This window comes from Manduca sexta, chromosome 21 (assembly GCF_014839805.1).
Source record: "Manduca sexta isolate Smith_Timp_Sample1 chromosome 21, JHU_Msex_v1.0, whole genome shotgun sequence".
NCBI classification, from domain to species: Eukaryota; Metazoa; Arthropoda; class Insecta; order Lepidoptera; family Sphingidae; genus Manduca; species Manduca sexta.
The window spans coordinates 5901370-5911808 of record NC_051135.1 but is presented as its reverse complement, the minus strand read 5'-3'; the positions used below and the strand labels follow the sequence as shown (position 1 = coordinate 5911808).

The 10439-nt window shown below is 34.6% G+C and overlaps 1 protein-coding gene across 8 annotated transcripts in view; it reads left to right on the top strand.

The window, feature by feature from the left end:
* The first annotated feature begins 6546 nt into the window (after positions 1-6546).
* Positions 6547-10439, top strand: part of LOC115444853 (protein held out wings) — a 68570-nt gene continuing 64677 nt past the window's right edge. For all 8 annotated transcript variants that reach the window (XM_030170825.2, XM_037441196.1, XM_030170816.2 and 5 more), the window contains exon 1: positions 6547-6891. In XM_030170825.2, the coding sequence (XP_030026685.1) occupies positions 6765-6891 (127 nt within the window). In that variant the 5' untranslated portion in view covers positions 6547-6764. The remainder of the gene's footprint in view (positions 6892-10439) is intronic.

Below are 10439 nucleotides of genomic sequence, written 5' to 3'. Positions count from 1 at the left end.
GCGGTTGGGTGACGCAATGTTTTCCTTGCCACACAAATCGTAGGCCGAAAGCCGGACATGTAGATATTCAAGACGCAAGCTGTGCGCACGGCACTCCAACCTACATACATGAACATAAAAATTGTTGCGGACTTGACTTTATTTTAATTTCATATTATACACATGTTTTTTTATTGAAAAAACACAATGTAGTTAATTACTCTATAGGTGGTTTTATGTTCGGAAGTTTAAAAATGCACGCTGAAAATTTCCACTGTTATACATTTTTTATGCAGCCATTCGCTGGTTTATAACCGCCAATCTTTGACTAGAAATTTAGTTACGGATATATTAATTGTTCCTATTTATTAAAATATGTTTACTGTCTACTCCTTAGATGGTTAAAAATGTTTACTTCATAGAGGTATTAGTTTGTTCCATCTTCGTACATCCAAGTTTCATAGCGTCTAGGTAATTAGACTTCGAACTAGCTACCATAGTCGGCGCGGCCGCATAATCGCTGTACTTTTATGGAAGTCAAGTCTGTGTATCGGTGAAAAATGTTGTCATAAAACGATTTTAAATAGCTTAGAATTTCGCAGTACGCTTAATTCACGCTAAATTCTATTTAAGTTTGTTCAGTAGTAAAAATGTATAAGTTATTTAAGGAAAAATGGTTTCTTAATAGGATGATGTTTGCTTCTTCAGCATGACGTAAACGTGACTGTAATTATACTTACCCGTCGCAATTACCCGTAGATGTAAATGCGAATGATGCACGCTGCCCTTAGGCGTTGGTGTCATCGTGTTATTTAACTCAATAGTCACATTAGACATAATGATCAAACTTACATTATAAATACCGTGAATCGCACTAGAACTCCGTAAACCTGTCAATTAACTCGTGGATAAATAATATATTTTTTGCTAGGTGTTACTTGTGGTTCCGATCGCGTAAAACACCTTTCCGAAAAAAAAAGGCCTTTCTTGATGAAATATAGTTAATCCAGCATATAGGCTATGCATCTGTGTGAATAACATCAAATCCATTTAGTGCTCTCTGACTTTACTTAAAAGGTCGATCAAACCTCTAAACATCAATGTTTCGCCTCTGTAATATTGAAGATAAGATTGCAGAGGCGGTAAGGTGGTAAGTAGGTTACTTGATCATGAATGATCAATGCCAACCATGAACACCCACAACGGCGGAGGACCTGTAGACGGCCGGCCTTTGATCAACGGAAATGATCAGTGGGCGGTGATCTTGAGCCTCAGCAATTAAGGTCTATGCAAAGTGCAATAGCAAAACTATTTCCCCTCCCAGTTTGCTGTGCGGCAGTGATACTAATAGTCATGCCAAATAATTTCTGGTAAAGATAATACTGGTGGAACTGCCAGTGAAACTCTACCACCAAAGCCTAGGGATAAATTTAACCTATAGTTGATAGTAAAGTTACAAGTATGTTTAAAGTTCTGGTTGTAGCTTATATGGTACATTTAGCACTTGAAATGCAGGAGTCCTTTTATTATTATTTTTGTGGATAAAACAGGACAGTAACTTCTCCACAATTAATGTTTGAAATTAATTAGGTTTGCGTTGTTTTACTGATACTCTCAGTTAGAAAAACAGTCTACCAATACTCACGCCAACATCTATCGGCAGTAATTGTCATTAAAAGAGAAGTACATATAGATATGATATTTGAAAATTTACTAATTCATGCGGTAAACTGGTAATCAATTTTTTAAAATGTAAAACAACAAAAGATTTGGCTCGTCTATAATAATGGAATTTAGAACGTGGAACTTTTGATACGTTTAATTCGATAGATCCACAAAGACCATCGGATAGGGGTCAATTATCCATTTATCCTTTTAACGGAATTGATAAAACGTATCTAACTTGGATGATTTTAATTGATCCAATGTGCTGGCACTGTTAAAAACGAATTTTGTCGGTCATATATGAAGTAAATTTTATCACAAGTGGTTGTGGGTTAATTACGTAAGTGATGGTTCAAGAATCTGTTATTACTGTTAGGATGAGGTCTTTATCGTTTAGTTATGACAAAGTGTTTATATTTAAAACATTGGTCATTATAGTATTTGAACAAAGAAACAAATTTTTTTTTTTTCTATTGAACCTTGAGTCTTATAGTGATAATATGGTGTCTGAAATGTTCTATTTGGCTAAATTATACGAAATTCAATACACTTAATTATGTTTGTATTTCATCAGTATAGAAAATCACGCTTAAGCAATAATTTCACACATTTAAGTATCTATACATCAATAAGAAACATTTGTTTACGTTTAATGAAAATCCTGAACAAAAAATAATAAAAAAAAGACGCGCAAGAAATTAACAGTTGGCTATGTATCAACACCATATTCGTATGGTCATGAATAATTCAGTTAACATAATGAAACGAAGAACGAATTCGCCCACTGTTTCCTTTTGTGTTCAGTGTAAAATCTATTTCTTAAATATAAGAAATAAATTATATTCAGCGTTGGTGTAAATGAAAATGGATATTACGCAATAATATCCGATGACTAATCATTGCCAACGTCTACATATGCACCATCTTTCAGACAGATCTTATTGCAAAGGTCAGCTCTGATTGAGTTCACCTATCGTGTGCCGCAATTTTACATCTTATATAGGGCGGGTATTGTATTTTACAATGACATTTATAATATTATTTTTCTGCTCTGTGTTTCTACTGATGGGACAATATCTTCTTTTTTTGGGTTGAGAGCGTTTAGAAATATAATTTTGTTTCAATGCGCGTTAGGATGGCCTTTCAAATATTTGATATACAGTCGAGAGTATCACAAGACGATGAATTAGTCTAGGAATCCAAATCATCATCCTCTTCAACACAGATTTTATACGTAGGCATCAGAATTAATTACATAAGTTACTTATATAAGTTGAATGCTTACATTTAAAATCTTACATCTTAATGTAAGATGCGAAAAATAAAGACATTTGTGACTGTATCCAACTTGAAAAAGTTGTTGATATGAGTAAATTATTGTGTGAAACTTATAAATGTAATTCCCGCCATACGAATGGCTGATTGTATGACTTCAACCCTCTTTTAGGAAATCCTAGGAGGATCATGAGGAAAATCATTATAGAAAAATTTAAATAATTTTAAATTGGAAATTATATAGAAATCGATGAAAAAAAATAACTAACAGCGTACATAATATTGCATAGTTAGGTAATCAGTTTTTAATTATAGCTTTTATACAGAAGTTAAAAATTATAAAGCCATATGTATTTCACGGAACATCTCTTTGGTAAGAAACAACATGAATAAAATAAAAATGTGATTTATTAAGCACCTAACCATCGTTTTTGGTATCTATAACTCAAAGCAATGAATGGACCTCACGTTTTCTTAGATGTACGAAGTTGGCAAATATGTACATGGTTAGCACAGAATGAAATACGTTACTGTCATTGAACCCGAAACGGCTACATCGTAATTGCAAAATGAAAGTCCGCCTACACGGACTTCAGCTATTTTCGGGCATTACCATTAATAAAATTAGCAACTTTTGCCTTTTGGATCTTATCGTACATATAATCATTTATGTTAAAACTGTTTATGTAAAGTAGAGGTAGGAAAATTTAATTAATTCAGTTTAGAGTGATTTTGTTAGTTTTAAGAGATATAATATAAACGTCTGATACAAAATTTATAAACATTTATAAGATATTTATTACCTGCTTATTTTATGTGCAGAAGTATCAAACCTAAGAAAACTATCAGTCTTTATTCTGGAATTTCTTCTAGGGTGTCTACAAGCATCAACCTCTTGATATTTTCAGTGATAAAATATTCTTATCGCAAAAGGATGAATACCACGCTTTGCCACCACATTGATAGGAGGAATGGGAATTGGGTATCATTGTCGCTTTGGCAAGTCTATTCATTATGTGACACGTATTAGCTAAACTGCTATAGCGCTGAGAATGACTATAACCAGTGAGTGATCAAATTAATTTTATATTTATTTAAATACAAAAACTGTTTGGTAAAGGCAATAATACACGCCGATGGATATTGGATACAAAAACTACTTTGGGCATGTAATGAGCCGAATATTTTTGCTAAATTGTTCAATAAAGAATATAATATGATATTTCAAGTGGGAAATGAAATGTAATAATTTATTTAAACTAGGAGCAACAATATTATGTCCGTAACATTAGGTGACCCACTTGCTCGTTCGCCCTCGTGAAAATATGGAGTTCATCCGTGTCATATCCTTCTTTGTAAGAAACTCCAATTTAAGTAATTAATTGCGTAAATAAATAAGTTCTTATAATTTTCTTTTGTTGTCTCCAAAATCAATAGTTTTATAATCTTAATAGCTTTTGCTCGCAGCTTCGCTCGGGTGAAGGAGTTTTCCGGGGTAAAAGTCCCGCTATATATTTTCTCGGAATAGAAAGTAGCCTATAACCTTCCCAAGGTCTTAAACTATCTCCCTACCAAATTCCATAAAAATCCGTTCAGTAAATTTTGAGAAAATAGATAAAGTACAGACAGACAGAATCTGTCATGTATCTTGACGCAATCTGAATTTGAAACCATTGATTTGTTCATAAAATTATAAATCACTCATAACCTGGTAGTGGGAGGTACATTCCATGGTTTCAGAAGTTATATTACGCTGATAGAGCCTAAATGGTAATATTGATGATAATACCTAGTCTTGCCATAAATATTGTAATAAAGAAAAAAGAAAATTGTTAACTGCAAATAACATTTATTACTTTTACAGTGTGTCAGTTTAATACATAAATATAAAACAATTAAAAATATAAAAAGCTTATTCGAAGTGGTCTCCATTGGCTGCAATACAGTCCTTTAAACGATGAGGCCAGTTATCAATAGAAGCACGCACTCTTTCCATGGGAAAATTCTTCACTGCCAATCGTATAGATTGTTTTAGGGACTCCAAATTATCATGGCGTTTAGAGCAAGCTGTACTCTCTAAAACTGACCACAAATCATAATCCAGCGGATTAAGATCGGGACTAGACGACGGCCAGTCTTCAGCTCTGATGAAGTCCGAAACGTTCGATTCCAACCAAGACTGCGTGGACCGAGCTTTATGACCCGGCGCCGAGTCTTGCTGGAAGGACCATACTTGGTTATTGAACATGGTGATGTTAAGGGGCTTAACTACCTTCTCAAGAATGGTATCTTGATACACTTGTGCCGATGTTTTGATACCTTTTTCACAAAAATATGGCTCAGTCACTCCTTCATAGCTAACACCCCACCAAACCATCACTGAAGTCGGATAATGTCCACGTTGCACTCTGTCGACTAATTGGGAAGCTTCCTTAGAGCTTTGAGCATAAATACGGTCATTTTGTTTGTTAAAATGTTGCTCAATTGTAAAAATTTTCTCATCCGTAAACAAAATTTTTCTGTGACCTCCCTTTGCGTACCGCTTCAGTAGTTGTTTCGATTTTACCACCCTATTCTTCTTTAAATTATCAGTTAAGAAATGGCCAGTGCGTCTCTTATAGGCTGCAAGTCCTAAGTCATCTTTTAAAATACGCGACATGGTTCTAGGTGCTATCTTCATTTCCCGAGATAAAATCTTTTGCTTTCGGACAGGATTTCTTCGAATTCTTTCCCTTACTGCTTTGACCACCTTTTTCGTACGAACACTACGTGGACGGCCAGATCTTTTTCTGTCACAAACAGAGGAGGTCTCATTGTACCTATTAATAGCCCGGTACACAAACATTTTACTAATACCAAGTGTATGGAGAGTTTTAAAAATTGCATTTGGCTCCATACCTACTTTGTGTAATGCTATCACAGCGATTCGGTTCTCTTTATCACCCCACACCATTTTAATATCGCAAAATATTTTACAATGTATTGGCGCCAAAATGAGAAAACACAATGAACAATCGTATAAAAATGACAGATTCGAAATTCAAATGTAATATTTTTTTATAATTAAGTGTAACAGTATTTATGGCCAGACTAAGTATAGACGAAAATACTGTTATCAGTGTTTTATTCTTTAATTACTTATTTTTGATGTGGTTGCAACATCATAATATTATGATTGTGGTGAGGGTTTTACGATAAATCGTGTTGTTTCTCTAGAGGTTGAGAAGTGTGAAAAAGGAAATCCTTATTCTCACTTAGGTATGGCTGATTTCTCATTGAATTTGTCAGTTTCCACATTTGAAAAAACATGTTACCTAGAAAGGTAATTTATCAGTAATCAAATGTCAGTTCCCTAATAGTTGAAGCCTTTTAATTATCTCTTATTAGGTGAATACCTACTTATTTTCTTATTCGTCATAGTGCTCACTTAAAACGATTAATGAATGGTTATGGTCATGTCATGTTATTATAGTTATGAGTGGGTTGACTAGATGGCGACTCATTCGCATTCGCTAGAAGGAGACAAGCGGCCGGCATCCGCGAGTGCGAGCGAGAAGACTACATGTTATTATTACGCCTACACTGCGGACAGAAGTCGCACGCGTTCACAAAAAATCTATCCGACGAGAGCGCAAGCGCAGCGCTATATTCGCCCACAACTTCACTTCGGTCAACTTCGTCATTTAGTGGTGATCGAAACTTCGATGTGTGTGGAAGTGAATTTTAACTTTTCTAACACAATCTCACAAAAATAACAATAATCAAGTAACTAAAGTACAATTTCTTATTTGAACGTGTTAGAACAAACTTTTAACGTGTCATTAGTTATTTAAATAGTATTCAAAATGTGTGATAATAACAATCCTTCAACGCAAAGTATAGCGGACTACTTAGCTCAGTTGCTCAAAGACAGGAAGCAACTGGCTGCGTTCCCGAATGTTTTCATGCACATGGAGCGACTTCTGGATGAAGGTAGGTCAAAATCGTATGGTACTATTTATAATACATCGGCAGCCGAAGTACTAGATCCTACCGTCGATGCTTGTCACCGCGGCGATCATAAATTGGATGCGTCGACAAATGCTGCAACGCACACGATATTAAGTTTATTTTTGTCTTCGTCTCGTCGAGTTATGGTCCAGTGATGTCTGTAACGCGATCCCGCATTTCGGAAAGCGAAGAAAACTTGGATGTCTTCCGGCGATTTGCGGTCAGTGATCGTTAGATTGTCGCCCACGAGAGATTGGTGAAATGAATGTAGTAAACGGGTTTGGTGTCCACATTTAGGTATCTCATTTCGCCATTCCACGCAGCGCGGTTGTAAATAAATGTTATTTATGTTAACTGGCCGAGTTGAGATTTTGAGGTTATGCTCGTGATGGGGATGAATAATCGGGACATCACGGGCTGTAGCCGACTTGTTCGTGTAGGGTCACAGGCATGAATTCCGTGCGAGTTGAAGGAATGTCGCCTGCTGTACAAGTACCGTACGCCGTCGTTCTCCGTCATACAAGATTTGTACGCAGCGCGTCGCAGCCGCACTGTTCCGTGCCTGACGTGTGTAGCCCCCTTTTTATTGCTCGCTTGTAACCAGTCCGTGTGTGTAGTCCTTATCTACGCTACTGAATGCCTACTGAATACGGGCATTATAGGTATTGCGTTCAGATACTAAATGCCAAATAGATTGAGGCACGACCGCATTACTGAATTACGTATGCAAGCAATGTTTATAAAATGGAGATTCTTGTTGAACTCATTGATAAGCAGTCAATTTTGTATTCCGTGACGATGTCGCATGTGGTGGATTTAAATCAACACACAAATATTAATATTATAATATATTAATAAACCATTGTTCTTTTAATATACACTTCAAGAAGTCTGCATAATTTGTCCTTTTGATAAGCACCTTGTTATATATGTTTTAGTTGGAAGTATGGTGACATTTCCTGGTACAATGGTATATTTATCCCTTTATTCTGTAAAGTTCTTATCGTTGAACGTGTTTTAATAACTAACTAGTTCACGACAAGTTTATACCATATAGGTAAGTGAACGCCTAACCTACGCCACTGCGGCGAGATCTGTTTTTCAAATTTATTATAAAGTGTCCGGTATAGATTATACGTATTCCCGTTAAGATTTATAACGCTATATTGGTTTTAAAATATATTATGTTAATTATATATTTTATTCTATCATTAGCATGTTTTATGTAAAAACATTATAAATATACCTATAACAAATTGTTATACTTATAGTCGTAAACAGAATTGTACTTTAATGGAAGTAAGTACAAATCTTACTCACCTTTGTTTGTAGTTTTTAATAAAATATGTTAAAAAGGCTTCATAACTTCATAGTTTTATTACATAGTGCAAAAACAACGACATAGTTGCTATTTAGCATGTCTTAAGGGCCAAAAGTAAAATTCATTCAGAAGACAATACATTACTTTAAAACCCATTAAGCAGGCAAGTCACGTATCTTAGCAAAGCAAGGTCTATGCGACCGATACTTCTACATGTCATAATGTTGCCACCGCTGTGATTTACTGTTAAGTTTTAACTACGATCAATGGCATTAGTGTACTACTTATTTTGCTTCATATTTATGCCTTTAATTTTAAATGTATCCGTCCTTAACTTTATAAATGGCAATGGAATCGATTATGGAACTAAATACGTATGTTCCCTATTTTTCAACTGAGAACTAAGTAGGTAAATAGTACCTATCCTAGGAACCGAACACGAATATTAGATTTATTTCTTATATCCGACAAATAGATACCTATCACTGAATTGCTTGGGTATGTTTGAATCTTTTTATTATTGTATAGTTTATCCGTTTAGAGACCTACTTACTGTCAATAATTGTCTTATTAATATCAGTTTAGTAAAGTCTACTTAAGGGACGAATCGTTGTAAAACGAAATGACGAAAATAAGAGGGTTATGGTGCCACCTATGTCCACGAACGGAATGGAGCAAAACTTGGAACCAATGATAAAAAAAAAATACTCTTGAATATACGTGTGATGACGACAAGGGTTTATTTAAAAGGCAGTGATTTCATATTTGCTTTCCTAAAATAACTCATTGATTTCGGTGGAGTAGAGAAGCAGACGAACAGTTGAATGTTAAATTGAAATGTCAACATCTGTCCTCATATTCGTGTTGGACTCATATTGTCCAATGTTTACTCGTATTTAAATGAGCGTTTGCGAAATAATGTCAGTAGCGCACGAATCTAACAAAATTTGTCTCGGTAGGTACAAGTTATTGGAAATATACACCATTTTACGTATCCAGAGTATCATTTTTAATAGCACATATAAAATGTTGAATAACTGCCGCAAGTGATAAAGAAAACATTATTGCAGTAAAATAGCATGAGCAACATTTTGAGGATTTCGTTATGTTTATTTTATTCGGGTTGAGTCATTCAAAAAACTCTTCGTCTTAACATTTGCCATAAAAAGCGAGAAAGAAGTGCCGAGAAGGGTTAACTTAATAATTTGATTTTGATAAAACTGGTATGGAAGTGGGACACGAGACAGCTGACTGCGAAAGTCGTAGTGGTATTCGAAGTTATTTGAAGTTAGTCGCTTTTATGCTGTCCAATAAAAATTACGAGCACGTTATAGTTTATGGTTTATTTGACACGTCGCGCTGGTCCGCTCTGAGCCGTGACAACTTGACGAAAATATCGATGGCAAGTTGACAGTCGACAGGCGTGGCGTATCGCGTTACCTCCAACTATGAAATTGCGACGTCTATTTTGGATACTGGGGTATAAAACTAAAGATTTAAATAAAATATTGTTTATTAAACAAAAATATAATCTGAAATTTACCATTGCTAGTTGTGTCTTGAACTAATGCCAACATGAAAACAAGCAAACTGATGTATTTTCGGCAGAGAAAGAGTAATCCTAAATACTTAAGCTATCTGGGATGTATATTGTAAAGTAAATTCATTGATTGTTGATTAAACCATGAAGATCACATCGAATTTATATATAAGAAATTAGCATCGATCATGGTAGAAGGTTTACAGAAATTACATTAAAATTAAATTCAACAACTGAAGATCGTTTTTATCTTACAAAGTCCTGTATATTTGCAAAAAAAAACAACAATATTACTATACTTTCTACATTACACGAATCAACTATTGTGATATAAATTGAACCACAATAATATAATATGATAACGCCGGCAATACTTATCAACATGTCAATGAAGAATCACCAATATTAGATAATAATTTGTCGATAGTGTAAACTAATTCGGTCAAAACATACAATACAATTGATAAAAAATCACTGTCACGCGTGAATTATGATAAAGGGACATCGAATAATAATTATTTGATGTGTCATTTTTATCAAAACAGATAGACAATACAGTAGAGTAATAAAATGCCGACGAGATTTGTAGATACAGTTTATCAAGTGTGTTACACATACTTGACTTGGAGATTAAACTCTGATAAACGATAAAAATGAGTTTAATAGCCT